This window comes from Gossypium hirsutum, chromosome A11, assembly GCF_007990345.1.
Source record: "Gossypium hirsutum isolate 1008001.06 chromosome A11, Gossypium_hirsutum_v2.1, whole genome shotgun sequence".
NCBI classification, from domain to species: Eukaryota; Viridiplantae; Streptophyta; class Magnoliopsida; order Malvales; family Malvaceae; genus Gossypium; species Gossypium hirsutum.
Genome location: NC_053434.1, coordinates 1,714,265 through 1,730,508, shown reverse-complemented (window position 1 = coordinate 1,730,508; position 16,244 = coordinate 1,714,265). Strand labels below are relative to the sequence as shown.

At 32.9% G+C, this 16,244-nt stretch overlaps 1 protein-coding gene across 1 annotated transcript; it reads right to left on the bottom strand.

Moving 5' to 3' along the window:
• Nucleotides 1-12,038: 12,038 nt before the first annotated feature.
• LOC107924068 (luminal-binding protein 5) lies at nt 12,039-15,917 on the bottom strand. The gene is made up of 8 exons (XM_016854338.2): nt 15,703-15,917; nt 14,568-14,835; nt 14,259-14,473; nt 13,920-14,162; nt 13,355-13,834; nt 13,113-13,267; nt 12,765-12,847; nt 12,039-12,670 (listed from the first exon to the last, which is right to left on the bottom strand). The coding sequence occupies exons 1-8, from the start codon at nt 15,758-15,760 to the stop codon at nt 12,169-12,171; spliced, it is 2,004 nt and encodes a 667-aa protein (XP_016709827.1). The 5' UTR covers nt 15,761-15,917; the 3' UTR covers nt 12,039-12,168.
• Between the last annotated feature and the right edge of the window lie 327 nt (nt 15,918-16,244).

Sequence of the window (16,244 nt, the reverse complement as noted above, 5' to 3'; positions counted from 1 at the left end):
CGAACGGACGAAAACACAGATGTCAGTACATTGTTCGGGCATGTACGAAGGACATTGTTATCGCAAGGGCTTCGGAGAAGATCCGCAGATATGAACTAAGGTGATCTGCTTAAGTCAACATTCTATGACTGATAGGTAGGGATGATTTAAGAAAGCGTTGAAAGGTGTCGTTCGAGAATTCCTAGATGTCGCTGGTATTTTAAGCCAATAATTTTGTTAAGATGGCTTAAATGTAGGATTGTTGTTGGTGGTATTTTGTGTGGGTGGTTAGTGTGTTGTTGGTGTCCATTTTCAACACCAAATCTTTGCCACAGATTTTGGACAATTATGTCCTTGAACTCTCTTATAAATAGAGAGGTTCATTAGCCATATTGATCATCCCAAACCAAGAGAGAGCAAGGCTTGTTCTTTGAAAGCTAGGATTTAGGCTTTCGGGGTTTCTATAGGGGTTGAAGTTGTGATGTTCTCGGTTGTGTCTTGAGTGTCAAAACACTTTGTAATCTTCATCTTGTTATAGTGAAATTTCTTTCGCCTCTGCCGTGGACGTAGCATTAAAGCCGAACCACGTAATCCTTGTGTTCACTTTATTTTCGTTCCGGTCATTTACTTGTAGTCATATCGGAGTTCTCGATCGATCCTTTCCGCAACACCTAGGATAGTTACAGATATGCTATTTTTTTTAAAAAAAAAAGTAAAAACAAGTTCGTATAAGGTAAAAATGATATTTGAATAAAAAAATATATTAAACTTCATTATTCTTACCTCCCGATATGGATATATTCTTCCAGGAAAGAGAGTCCAATAACCATGTATATAAGAGAAAAGGATGAAATGCAGAGTAAAATGTCGGCCATCGTACATCTGAGCACCATAACTCCAAGAATATTGACCATGCCGATATTTCCACACCCTGTTTCATTTTATCAAATAAAAATATAAGTTAATTACAAAAGTTCAAATTCTAGTAATTGTTTTGAAAATTAAGCATATAAAACAAGTATTTAAGGAAACATATTAATTAAATTGCATTTACAAAAAAAAATACAATTAACTAATATCCAAATGGAACTGCCAAGCAGATGAGTTTCTTGAGACCAAAGCATATATGGCGGGAGCATAGCGCTACTTCCACACATAAAAAGGGAGCTGAGAGAACCGGATAATTGTATCTGGTGCGCATCCAGTCCTGTTAAAAGCAAAATGAAAAACAATAATCATGAGTATTGATATTTTATTGGTGTATAATTTTATTAGAACTAAAATATTTCATACCAATAAAACGCTGACTGTCGCATTGCAGAGACAACTACAATAGGCAACACAATTCCTAAATCTGTTTCGGAACTGGAAAAGTCGATGGTTTCACTTTGAGTTGGCAAGAAATTGATATCCGTGGACCAAAGATGGATTTCCGATCCAGCGTAGAAGTGAACTATCATGAGACACTGATGCTAATGACGACGCCAACTATTATTACCTTTCCAGTTATATTGGTTATAGTAAAACGGTCCATCCTAAAGATGTTATAATAAAATAATCAAAGCAAACCATATCAACAAAAACTCATCACATCTTAAAACAATTAGGCAAATAAAAGCATATAAGGCCAGTCAAAGGGGCTTACTCCTAAAATATCATGCAATCAACACTTACTCTAAGGGGGATTTGTGATACTGTTGAGAAAATGGCTAGAAGCATTATATAGGGGTGTTCAAATGAAGAACGAGAGGTGCATTCGGTGAATTAGCAACAGGTTTGTCAACCTGTTGCTAATGGGGACTAGGATTATGGCATTTGCCTCAAACTTGGCTTCAGTTTGTTGAGTATTGTTGTTTGTGTCCTTCGGGTGAGGTTTCTTTCCCTATTTATTGATATGATTACTGTTAATGAACATGACATATCAGATAGACCCTCATATATGTAGACACGTATCCTATTCTAAGGATAATACGTGTCATTTGAACCTGAGCTCACATGCATGGCAAGCTCAAGAGGGGCGGATATCACACGTGCTAACTATATGAGTTCACGAAGATGGCGAGTTGGATGAGTCGAATCGGTCAAAATAAAGACACGATATAACGATAATAAAATTCTAATTTGGATTGAGTGAACATGTAAATAAATAAATTATAATTTTTATTAATTTACAAGATAATGTCAAAGATATTGAAGGAAGGGAGATATGATTGGAATATAACAACAGTGTTTGTGGGAGCATAGTTATGGCCTGCAACCCTAAATTACACAAAACAAACATAAAATAAATAATTAAGTTTTAAGAAATACCAATTAAAATTAAAATTTAAATACATACCCGAAAATTCCCGATAAAACACAGCATAGTTGCCTCTGAAATGCGACAGTCTGCGTTTTATGGTATGAAATATTTTAGTTTTAATAAAATTATACATCAATAAAATATCAGTGCTCATGATTATTTGTTTTTCATTTTGCTTTTATAGGACCGGGATTCGCACTAGATACAATATCCGATTCTTTCAACTTCCTTGCTTATGTGTGGTAATAGCGCTATACTCTCCACTATATGTGCCTTGATCTCAACAGACTTCATCTGCTTGGGAGTTTCATTTGGATATTAGTTTATTGTACATCTTTTTTATCGGTAAATACAATGTAATTAATATGTTTCTTTTAAATACAATATGTTTTATATGCTTAATTTTTAAACAATTACTAGAATTTCAACTTTTGTAATTAAACTTATATTTTATTTGATAAAAATGAAACAGGGTGTGGGAATTTCGGCATGGTCAACATTCTTGGAGGTATGGTGCTCAAACGTACTAGGGCCGCATTTTACTCTGCATTTCATCCTTTTTCACTTATTATTACATGGTTATTGGACTCTCTTTCTTGGAATGTCGATAAACTTTATATTTTTTGACTCAAATATCATTTGTACTTTATACTTAACTTATTTTTCCTTTTTTTTTCTTCAATTTAATAGCATCATATAGGTGGATCTGTAACTATCATAGGGGTCTGCCTATTTTATGGGGAATGTATGTTGACAACAACCAGAACAATAATGCCCAACCCGGTACGGGCACGATGGATGTTCCTGTTGATTAGACTCAAACCAGTCCGGAGATTGTGGAGGAAGATGGTGGAGGAGATCATGATGAGGTTCCTCTCATCTCGAGCTTGTTCCTCCACTACTCCTTCGGTTGGTCCTTCATAGGCTGCTCCAGTCACCTTGGAAGAAGCTGCCCAAGAAACTGAATGACGAAGTTGACCCCTTGGAGGAGACACGGAGAAAAACACGCAATCGAATTTGGCCCCTGTTTGCAGTGAAAATAATTTTAAAATTATTTCCAAACGCAATCGAATGAACGCAGATATTTAATAATAATAATTGTTAGTTAATAGTTAAACACTGTGCGTTATTTACAATGTTTGTCAATGTTTTAAATGTTTTATTTACAGCAATTTTTGTGGTGTCGGAAACAGTATCGATCACTAAATCGACGATATGTTTAATTTTACATATTATGAATCGATTAAAGAATGTTTTAATTAGTATTTGCGATTTAAGAATTAATCAGGTAATTTGGTTGAAAACAGGTATCGAGACTCGGATTTATAAACCGAGCCATAAATATTTTTATAATATTTATGGAGTGTTATTAAGTTAGTATTAAGTTTCGTTAGAAATTTTAACGTTTGGTTAGTCAATTAATTAAAAAGAATAAATTGAAAATAGTGTGAATTTATTAAATTGTATTTAGTTTAGTGATTAAAAGGAGGGATTTAAAGACAATTGGACCCAATTGTATGGGCTGGACGGTTGGGCAGAATCAGCAAAAAAGACAAGGAGAAATAAGGGCAAAATGGGAAATTTTTCAAATTAACATATAAACAAGACAAATTTGAAAATTAGGATTATCATTTTCTTCAGCAAAATCCATGGAGGTCTGAAAGCTGTGGTTTTTCACATTTGACATATTGAGTTCATTCTTACCCTTTTTTGAGATTTTATGTTTTGTGACTTTTACAATTAGGTCCAGTGTTTAATTCATTAGTTTTTGATTTTATGAACAAATTAAAGCTATATTGATATGTTAGTTGTTTATGATGAAATAATGAATTTGAAGCTTTGATTTTGTTGTTTGATGATTTTATCAAGTATTTCAATAGAAATTGATTTTAGGACCTAATTGTGAAAAGTTGTGAATTAAGGTTTAGTGTTAAATTCTGATTTTTAAAGATTGTGTAATAGTTTAAATGATGGAATAAATGTTAATTGAGAAAAATTAGCTTAATAGATGGGCTAATTGAGCAAGGACTGAATTGTATGACCTTTGAAATTTAGAGGAAAATGGTAATAAACATATTGAACTAAAACAATATTGGACAGCAGAAGTAGACTAATTTTGAAAAATCACCATAATTGTAGAAATCGAATTAGAAGATGAATAAATATGAAATTAAAGGTTATTGAGTCTAGTTTTTCATAGAAGAACGGTGTAAGCAATGGATTTGTAAATTATGACATATAATGAATTTTGTGAGATAATGTTAGAATGAATTCGGGTTCCCTTGTTTTGACTTTGGAAAATCACCAAAAATTGGAGAAAATTAATTAGAGTCTCAAATTTATATGCTTAGAATCCTTAATGAGCCTATTTTCAATAGAAATCAATGAGAACATTATCCGAGTTTCTGTACTAATTGGCTAAACCAAAATTCTTAAAATTTATGGTAGAATTATATGTGAGTCTAGTTTTAGGGAAAATTTACGGATCTTAATTTTGAGCTCTGTAGCTCAAATTATAAATAATTGAGTGACTATGACTCGTGTGAACAGATTGATGTGAGCATTAATAAGTAAATTGTGAAATCGTACTTACAAGAATGTTATATACATTAAGGATATGGAATGGAGAGGAGGAGGAGGAGGAAAAAATATATATGAATATTCAGTTAGCATAGCTAATTTGCATGTTTTAAGCTCATGGACTAAATTGAATAAAAGTAAAACTTTAGGGGTAATTTTGTAAAAATGTCAAAATGACTAAATTGAAGGGAATAAATTGTTTATTATCTAAATTAATAATTAAATGAAATTATCAATTTAAGATTGGGTGAAATTTGAGAAAATGGTAAATTACCAATATGCCCCTAAATCTTGGTATTTCTGCAATTTAATCAGGTAGGTTCGGATACCTGAATGAGCAAGTAAATATGACAATTTAAGTATTTATCGTATTTTATATGATATTTTGAATTGAATATATGAAAAGGATGTTACATGAAACATGAAATGAATACTAAATAATATAAATTAATTGAAATTATTCTGAAAATTTCGGTAATGCCTCGTATTCTATCCCGGTCTCAGGTACGGGTATGGGGTATTACATTTAATGGTATCAGAGCTAAGGTTTAGCCGGTTTTCGGACCGAACGTAGCATATGTGAAGTTTAGAAATACATGCCATTATATAACTTGTGATAAGATAATGTAATATCTTCTAATTCTGATGAGATTTATTTTACTTAAAGATAGAGATACTTTCCCAACCGAGCTAATTACGATAATGATAAAGCGATACTCAAATATATGAGCAAAAGTAGATTATGATGAGTCGAAACTCATAAAGGTATGAATAAATGTTATATTTAAATTTATATGTATAGTAAGTAAAATTTTAAGATAAGTATTAATATTGAATTGAATTTGTATGGATATATGTGATTGATGTGGAAATAGAATTTTGGATATATGTTATATTTGAAAATTTTATTGATTGGGAATGTGATGAAATTGATATGAATATGTGATTAATTGAAATGTGTATTGATTGGAAACTGGAAAGTGAATTGAATACCCTATTAACTGTACCGGACTGAGTCGGATATAGTTGGCATGCCATAGGATTTTGAGAAGGGATTTGAGATGAGATTTGGATTGTTGATGTTATATCCTTCGGATTATCCGAATAGGCACTTTGTGCTATTCTGGTGTGTTTGGGAGGATTATATGATACTGGTGTGTTTTGGAGGATTATACTGGTGTGTTTTGGTTGGACATTTTGGGGTGTTTGGATGGAATCCGTGTATCCGTCAAAGTCCGAGTCTTATTAATAGGGTAAATATGAATATTAAGTGAAATTGAAATGAGAATTGAATTCCCTATTAACTTGTCGGACTAGTCGGATATAATTGGCATGCCATAGGAACTGGAAGTGTACGGGATTTGTCGGCTATACTAATCAGGCACTTTATGTGTCGTATTTCAGGCACCTCGTGTGTCGTTTCAGGCACTTATCGTCGTATACTGATCAGGTGCTACGTACCGTTTTAGGCACAATGTGCCGTACTGGTGTGTTTGGTTGGATCCGTGCATCCGTCTGAGTCCGAGTTATGTTAATAGGGTTGAGTAAATGAATGAGAAATCGAATGAATTTGATCGAATAACTATTGAAAGTGTGAAAAGTGGAATTATGAAAAGAAATGTGAATTGTGAATTGAAATAGAGATATGAGATTGAAAGCTTGAACCAAAGGTTCATGAATTGATTAAAGATGATATAGATGATATATGATGCCATTTGATGAAAGAGTATTGCCGAGATATGAATTAAAGCATAATTAACGCATATGACTTATATTGTTACATGCTTGATGTTTATTATTTATTATAGTATTTATAATTTGAATTATGGTAATACCACTGAGTACAAACATGCTCAACATACGATTATATTATTATAATTCAAATTATTATTATTATTAAGTGTTAAATCCCTATCACTCCATATGGGATTCAATTCTATTATGTTTGGAAAAAGAAGTCAATGGTGAAACTTATATGAGACTATTCTTCTGTCTCTTCCGGTTTTCTCTGAGAAATCATTTGGATATTTATTATTATTTTCGTATGAGTTATGTTCTCGGATTTCTGGTATGGTATCGTATTTTGGAATTCTTTATCTCGGTTTTCCTATCACTCTTATTTCGTAAATTATTGATCATAATTTATCCTTAAGTATGTTCTTTGGTTTATGATGACTATGTCTATTATGATAAGATTATTCGTGTCTGTTTGACATGTCTACGATGTTATGTGCCCAACATGTTTGATTAAGTAAATTTATTCAAACTGAATAAGTGTGTGTTTATGTACACTTGGTTGAATAAGTATGATTAGTAAGTTCATATGGCTAAATTTGATGTTGTGATATGAAAATTTCATGAATAATATAGTATATTATTGCATATGAATGTCATTAAACTGTGATAGTTGTAAAATAATATTTGAATAAAAGTACAATTAAGTGGAACAACGGATTTGAGTACTTTCGTTCAATGGCTAAGATGAATTGACGGAAAAGACCATGGTTGGACCATGGCATCAATGTGATATGTGATCTGTGTAAGACCATAGCTGGCTATGGCATCAGAGATATGTGATTACATGCTTCCGTATAAGACCACATCTGGGATATGGCATCAATGTGATATGTGATTCGTGAAGACCATGGCTGGGCTATGGCTACAGTGTGTGATATGTGACTATGTGCAAGACCATAGTTTTACTATGGCATGATGAAAACGAAGTACTCAATTCCGAAATGGTTCCCTAAATTGATTAAGAAAGGTAAGTGATAAATGGACTTAAAAGATTGAAATTGATTAATTGTTGATATTGAGCTAAACTAAGTGAATTCATTGTTTGAAATTGTAGATGGCAGAAAATATTGATAGACTATATAAGTGTATAAATTTTCTTGAAGTGAATTATGTGAAAACGATGATGTTATGTATGAATGTCAAGTCATATGTGTGTAGTTATGAGAGTTAAGTTAGAGGCTTTACGACCTCACCCCCTTACCAGAGTTGTAATTATGAGGGAATAAGTGAGATATTGATGATATGCTCCGACACTGTATGCTACAGTCTAAAGGTTATTGGGAAGAGATGTTTGAGATTAATTCGGTTGTGATTATGAGAAATTTTGTGGAAGTTTTTCATTAGAGTTGAAAGCAACTTTTTCTGGTAAGATTTTCGGGGACGAAAATCTCTAAAGGGGGGAGAGTTGTAACAGCCAAATTTTTCAGTGGTGTCGGAAACAGTGATTCGAGATCACTAAATCTGACGAATATGTTTAGAAATTTTAACAAATAATAATTATAGGCCAAGTGCGAACTTAAAAGAATTGTTTTTAATTAGTGAATTTTGCGATTTTAAAAGAATTAATCAGGTAAATTTGGTTGAAAACGAGGTATCGAGACCTCGGATTTATAAAATGAGCCATAAATATTTTATAAATATTATAGAGTGTTATTAAGTTAGTATTAAAGTTTCGTTAGAAAATTTAACGTTTGGTTAGTCAATTAATTAAAAGGACTAAATTGAAAATAGTGTGAAATTTATTAAATTGTGATTAAATAGTTTAAGTGATTAAAAAGGAGGGATTTAAAAGACAATTGGACCCAAATTGTATGGGCTGGACGGTTGGGCAAGAAAATCAGAAAAAACGACAAGGAGAAACAAGGGCAAAATGGGAAATTTTGCAAATTAAACATATAAAACAAGACAAATTTGAAAAATCTAGAGATATCATCATTTTTCTTCAGCAAAAACGCCATGGGAGGTCTGAAAGCTGCTGGTTTTTCACACTTTGACATATGTGAGTTCAATTCTTACCCTTTTCTTTGAGATTTTATGTTTTTGTGACTTTTACAATTAGGTCCAAGTATTTAATTCATTAGTTTTTGATTTTATGAACAAAATTAAAAGCTATAATTGATAAGTGTTAGCTGTTTATGATGAAATAAAATGAATTTGAAGCTTTGATTTTCTTGTTTGATGATTTTATCAAGTAATTTCAATAGAAATTGATTTTAGGACCTAATTGTGAAAAAGTTGTGAATTAAGGTTTAGTGTTAAAATTCTGATTTTTAAAGATTGTGTAATAGTTTAGAATGATGGAATAAAATGTTAATTGAGAAAAATTAGCTTAATAGATGGGCTAATTGAGCAAGGACTGAATTGTATGACCTTTGAAATTTAGAGGAAAAATGGTAATAAACATCTTGAACTAAAACAATATTGGACAGCAGAAGTAGACTAACTTTGAAAAATCACCATAAATTGTAGAAATCAAATTGGAAGATGAATAAAATATGAAATTAAAGCTTATTGATTCTAGTTTTTCATAGAAGAAACGGTGTAAGCAATGGATTTGTAAATTATGACATATAATGAATTTTGTGAGACAATGTTAGAATGAATTCGGGTTCCCCTGTTTTGACTTTGGAAAATCACCAAAAATTGGAGAAAATTAATTAGAGTCTCAAATTTATATGCTTAGAATCCTTAATGAGTCTATTTTCAATAGAAATCAATGGGAACATTATCCGAGTTTTGTACTGTGATATAATTAATTTTTAGTGAAGAGAGGTCAGAACTGTTGGATAGTGAAACAGGGGAAACTTAAATGAATAAACTGTACTAATTGGCTAAACCAAAAATTCTTAAAATTTTATGGTAGAATGATATGTGATTCTAGTTTTATGGAAAATTTACGGATCTTAATTTTGAGCTCTATAGCTCGAATTATAAATAATTGAGTGACTATGACTCGTGTGAACAGATTGATGTGAGCATTAATAAGTAAATTGTGAAATCGTACTTACAAGAATGTTATATACATTAAGGATGTGGAATGGAGAGGAGGAGGAGGAAAAAATATATATGAATATTCAGTTAGCATAGCTAATTTGCATGTTTTAAGCTCATGGACTAAATTGAATAAAAGTAAAACTTTAGGGGGTAATTTTGTAAAAATGTCAAAAATGACTAAATTGAAGGGAATAAATTGTTTTATTATCTAAATTAATAAATTAAATGAAATTATCAATTTAAGATTGGGTGAAATTTGAGAAAATGGTAAATTACCAATATGCCCCTAAATCTTGGTATTTCTGCAATTTAGTCAGGTAGGTTCGGATACCCTAAATGAGCAAGTAAATATGACAATTTAAGTATTGTATCATATTTTATATGATATTTTGAATTGAATATATGAAAAGGATGTTACATGAAACATGAAAATGAATACTAAATAATATAAATTAATTGAAATTATTCTGAAAATTTCGGTAATGCCTCGAATCCTATCCCGGTCTCAGGTACGGGTATGGGGTATTACATTTATATTGAGTCTATACCATCGGATCAAGGATAGAGATATTACAATAAAACTTTTTTTTTCCTTTTTATTATAATAAAAGTCAACAAATAAAGTTTAAGAGAAATCTAGTTGGTTCAATAATATAGAGCAATTGGAAACATAGAAATAATTGAAATGGAGGGTAATGAGATAAAAGTTAGCGGTTTGCTGCTCTATGTAGCTAAAATTACCGGCTATAGTAGAATATATTAATTAAGAGGGGTTTTTTTTTTATTGGGGTTACTAAAACAGGTAATAAATTTAGTAACTGGTGTAGTAGTTGTATCGTGCTCGTAGTATAAGTTTGTGTTATAATAGTGTTTAAAGCATTCGTATATAATTTATTTTACATGTAGTTATGTGGTGTTTTCGCATGAAAGTATTTGAATAACCATAATCAACATTAAAATTTAAATATCGATTTACAATAACTTTATAAAAAAATTTATTTTAGCTCTTCATTTAATTTTTTATCTCTTTTAGTCCTTGAATTTATAAGTTTGTCAAATCACCCCAAAATGGATGGAAAAATTAACATTTGACAAACAATGCAAGTTTAAAATATAAAAATTAAATCTTAAATGTGGGCATAGTATAGAGACCAAATTTGAAACTTAACCGATCCATAGAAAAATATGATGTCATACCACTTTGCCACGTTTGTAGTCTTTTTTTCTTTTTCCAAAACGTCTATACATAGTTGAAAGAAATCACCCTTAATCTTCCAACTACAATGGATATGATAGTAAAATAATAAAAATAATTATCATGTATAAGTATGTAAATTATTTGGACTAATTAGTGGCATTGTAAAAGTAAAGAACAAAATTATGTAAAATTAAAATATAAAGATTAAATACCAAATGTGAACATAATAGAGAAATCAAAATTGTAATTTCACCATTATCTTGTAAGGACTAAAAAGGGGGGAAATCATGTTATTAGTTAGTCAAAATAATTAGCATGGTTAATAATTTTGGTAGCTAATGTGGATTTTTTATAAAGAGACTTATTCTAACCCATGATGCTAAAATAATTTTTTTGTTAGAATTATTTTATGTTTAAAAAAATTTCACATCAAAATAGGATCAAATTATTGTAAAAATTCAAATATAACAATTAAATCTTAATTTTAGTTCCAGTAGAGGAAAAAAATGATATTTGATCAATTTTTTATAAAATACAAAGAAGGAAAAGAAAAGAGATTGAAATGTGTTAAAGTAGAGGGACCAAAAGTGATATTTAACCAATATTGTATATTAGAGTTGATCTTAAAATTTAAGTGTTGGTTCCATCTTCAATTTATGAACATGCTTTTTGGACAAAATCTTAAAATTCAATGGACCAAAATAGACAATACTTCAACCATAACATTTAATATTAAAACCTGTTTTGAGCTGCTAAAATTGATCTTGAAAAATAAGTATTTGTGAGTTTCACTACACCTTTTTAATTAATTTGTGAGCATACAGATTAAGTATTAACTTAATTGAAAAGAGTATTAGAACATTTTTGTTAAGACAATGTGGATTATTGAATTCAAAGTGTCCAAAACCTTATTTGAAAGGAATCATATCTTATACGTTAGTGTGTATCATAACACCTTGGCTTAGCAGTTAAAGCGCAGTTAAAGCGCATAACATCTGCATGACCTCCTTGAAGAATTCAAAGTGTCCAACAACTGCATCGATGGAATTTGCAACTTTTTATTGAATTTTCATACAAGTTTGAAAACAAAAGTAATGATTGATTGGATGCGTGAATCGAAGTGTGTTTCTAATGACAACAAAAGATACTTCAAAATGAATATATTCGCCCCCAAATAAAAAAAGCGAATGATGGTGAAAGTTTTTTTTTTTCTCCCATTTAAAATTCTACCAAAATTAGTACAGTATTATCTCATTTCACTAAACACTTAACAGTATCAATCTTTTTTCCGTGGCAGCAGCCATCGAAGATGTTTGTTTTAGAGTTCATCATGTGAATCATCCTCTTCTTCATTTGATGCAGCACTGCCGGGCCCTCCACCAGATCTTTGATATACAGCCGTGATGATAGGATTGCAAACAGCCTCAACTTCTTTGAGTTTCTCCTCAAAGTCTTCCTTTTCGGCATTCTGGTTGTCATCCAGCCACTCGAGGGCTTCTTTCACAGCCGTTTCAACTTTCTCCTTCTCATCGGATTCGAGCTTGTCAGCAAGCTTATCCTTGTCATTAATCTGGTTTTTCATGTTGTAAACGTAAGTCTCGAGGCTGTTGCGAGCATCGATCTTTTCCTTAACCTTCTTGTCCTCCTCTGCGAATTCTTCGGCCTCACGAACCATTCTCTCGATCTCCTCCTGGCTCAAACGACCCTTGTCGTTGGTGATTGTGATTTTCTCTGATTTACCTGTGCCTTTGTCTTCAGCCTTGACATTTAAGATACCGTTTGCATCGACCTCAAATGTAACTTCGATTTGAGGTGTTCCCCTGAGAATTGAGAGATCAAACAATATGAGTCAGAAAATTCAGGCGAAGATCTGAAGAAAACATGAAAGTGAGTTGATGGAAAAGAGGAGCAAACCTTGGAGCTGGAGGAATTCCGGTAAGATCAAACTTCCCAAGCAACCTACAATCCTTTGTCATACTCCTTTCACCTTCAAAGACCTGATATCAAACCACAAATATTCAAATAAGGTTCAAATTATGTTTCATACTCTTCGCTTTTTTAGGTATTTGTATATGACAATCATATCCGATACATATTGGGAAGTAGGTATTCAGATACGATCCTTCGTTATATAGGTTCAAAATATCCCAATATAGGTTCAAAATATCCCGATTCTTAGCATTAGAAAAGAAATCCAAGTCTCATGCCTTCTAATGGCAGACAGGCATTTCTAAGTTTCAATTATGAACCAGTAAAATGTACCTGAATGGAGACAGTGGTTTGCTGATCCTGATAAGTGGTGAAAACTTGCGACTTCTTGGTTGGGATAACGGTGTTCCTGGGAATCAACTTGGTCATTACCCCACCAACAGTCTCGATACCGAGGGTAAGAGGAGCCACATCAAGAAGAAGAATATCTGTACATAGATTCAGTTAGAACAATTTACATCAGCTATAGTCTCGTGTAGTTGTGATAGAGAAAGTTGCAGGAGATGAAAACGTACCTTTGGTTTCATCACCACCCTCTCCACTCAAGATGCCTCCTTGTACTGCAGCACCATAAGCAACTGCTTCATCCGGGTTAACACCCTTGTTGGGCTCCTTTCCATCAAAATAGTCCTTGAGGAGCTGTTGAACCTTGGGAATTCTAGTGCTTCCACCTACTAGAACAATCTCATCGATTTGGCGCTTCTCCAAACCAGCATCTTCCATTGCTTTCTTCACAGGTCCCATGGTCTTTCTGAACAGATCATTGTTCAACTCCTCAAAGCGAGCCCTGGTCAGTGGCTCAGAGAAATCAATACCATCAAAAAGTGATTCAATCTCTACTCGGACCTGGTGCTGGCTGCTGAGAGCTCTCTTGGCACGCTCAGCTTCCCTCCTAAGCTTCCCAAGAGCCTTGTTATCCTTGCTGATGTCCTTTCCATGCTTTTTCTTAATCAGTTTAATGAAGTAGTCCATAACCCTATGGTCAAAATCCTCACCTGCAAGAAAAATTACCATAAGCAAAATCCATAGCATAAAACATTTTCTCAAAAACCTAAAAGCAAAACTAAGAATGATGCTTACCTCCCAAATGAGTGTCTCCATTTGTGGAAAGAACCTCGAATACACCATTGTCAATTGTCAAGATACTGACATCAAATGTTCCACCACCAAGGTCAAAGACAAGAATGTTTTTCTCACCACCCTTCTTGTCCAAACCATAGGCAATGGCAGCTGCAGTTGGTTCATTGATAATTCTGGCCACATTGAGCCCAGCAATAACGCCAGCATCCTTGGTGGCTTGTCTCTGGGCATCATTGAAGTACGCTGCAAATCGAACAGAGAGATCATTTGAGCATCATAAAGCATCAGACAACAGAATATTTTTCCAACTGAGAACTCTGTTTCTTATAAAGCACTAACCAGGAACAGTGACCACTGCATCCTTGATTTTCTTCCCGAGGAAAGCTTCAGCTGTTTCCTTCATCTTAGTCAGAACCATAGCACTGATCTCCTCAGGACTGAAGACCTTGGTCTCTCCATCCTTAATCTTTACTTGAATATAAGGCTTTCCATCCTTGTTCACAATCTTATACGGAACAAGTTTCATGTCCTTCTGGACCTCCTTATCATCAAACCTGCATAGAAAAAATAAGCAAAATTAGCATTAAAGCCCAATCTAACCCTAAAGCCTAACTCAAGGAACGTAAGAAGAATGTAAATGTAAAGTACTTTCTGCCGATGAGTCTTTTGACATCAAAGATGGTTCTCTCTGCGTTAACAGCTGCCTGGTTCTTTGCGGCCTCACCAATCAGCCTCTCACTGTCGGTGAAAGCCACCCAAGATGGTGTAATACGGTTACCTTGGTCATTGGCTATGATTTCAACATGACCATTCTTGTAAACACCAACACAAGAATAAGTTGTGCCAAGATCAATCCCAATTACTGTCCCCAATTTCGTGGCTTCCTCCTTTGCAATTGAGATTGCAAAGAGACATCCTGATTTAAAAGCTCACACAATGTTATTACTTGATACCAATAAAGGCCCTTAGGATAACTATTTACCTCAATTTCAACTGCAATTATGATGTTCACCCACATAATTAAAAGTAAATTATCTATTGAATCAGAAATTAATACACATGTACTGGAAAAAAAAAAGGAAATCAAATCACAGAAAAAAATGTCTTCCAAGGCAAAAAAGATACTATTTGCAGCTTTTTTTTTTTTTACATATGTGCATCCAACTGGAAGAAGATCTCATTTCTTAACCAACAAATCTACTTTTGGTATAATTTTATAAAATGATTACTCCACGTAGCGATTTGTCAACGATAATAATTAAACGATTCTTATAAAAAAGACATAATCATAAGAAATAATATAAGTTGCACATAGAGATAAAACGGAACTCCAACGAACTTTCAAGAACATTCATGTGCAAAAAATTAACAATTCGAAGTTAAGATACTGCATCGCAAATGAAAAACGAAATAGAGTGAAACACAAGATTTTTGTATTAATTAGTTCTAGGGTCATTTTAGATAAAAGCTTTAATCAAACGAATTAGCTAGTCATTCATTCTATAAATCCAGAGCTTACTAGTACTCGAAAAATCAATGCAGAAAAATCAAACGATATGAGATGGATATAACTCTCATTCACGATCTAATGAATCACCAGAACTGTAGAACATGAATCAGATCCAAACATGCAGCAATTTAAGCGCAGTAAAATCATCAAAAACAGAATTAGATATACTTCATTTCCTCTCCAACATAAAAAAAACGATTCATAGATCATGAAATCACATGGAAACAAGCGGATCTAGCAAAAAAAAAAAAGCAAGAACAGCAGAGCACTCACCGAACAGAACTATCGCTAGAACCACCAAAGAGCCGCGTGCTCTCCACGAGCCAGCCATCGCGAGTCCTAGACTACTGTATCTCTCTTCGAAGAAGTCTCTTGGAGCTATTTCCACTATAAATCGCTGAATCGTTAAAATGAACTTTGAGGACCGATACTCCTTTCCTTTTACAGTGAGACGTGGTTGGAGCCATTTTTTATATTTGGAGTGTCCGAATCTAACGTTGCTTTCAGATGGGGGCTACAAATGAGAGAACATGTCATAGGTGCTGGCGTGGACCAATAATATTTCCTATTTGCATTGTTTGAGCCAATCAAATTAGATCTTGTGTTGGGGATATCCTGGCCGTTTATTTTGGTTATATAAATAAGACGACTATTGACCAGTAGATCGGCAATTGAACTCAAAACGCACGATTGTTGACTCGTTTTGGGCCAGCCCAAACCCACAAATGTCGTCCATTAACATTGATGAGTCAAATACTGAAACTGGTAAATATCAAAATTATATATCAACTTTGGTTCAGTATGTAATATTATAC

Bases quoted from the DNA above. Each gene is read 5' to 3' on its own strand.
- LOC107924068 (XM_016854338.2), bottom strand. From the start codon at position 15,760: ATGGCTGGCTCGTGGAGAGCACGCGGCTCTTTGGTGGTTCTAGCGATA. The intron at 14,474-14,567 runs GTACTTTACATT...TTTTCTATGCAG, and splicing joins AAAAGACTCATCGGCAGAAA to GTTTGATGATAAGGAGGTCC. The intron at 14,163-14,258 runs GTTAGTGCTTTA...TTCGATTTGCAG, and splicing joins TGCAGTGGTCACTGTTCCTG to CGTACTTCAATGATGCCCAG.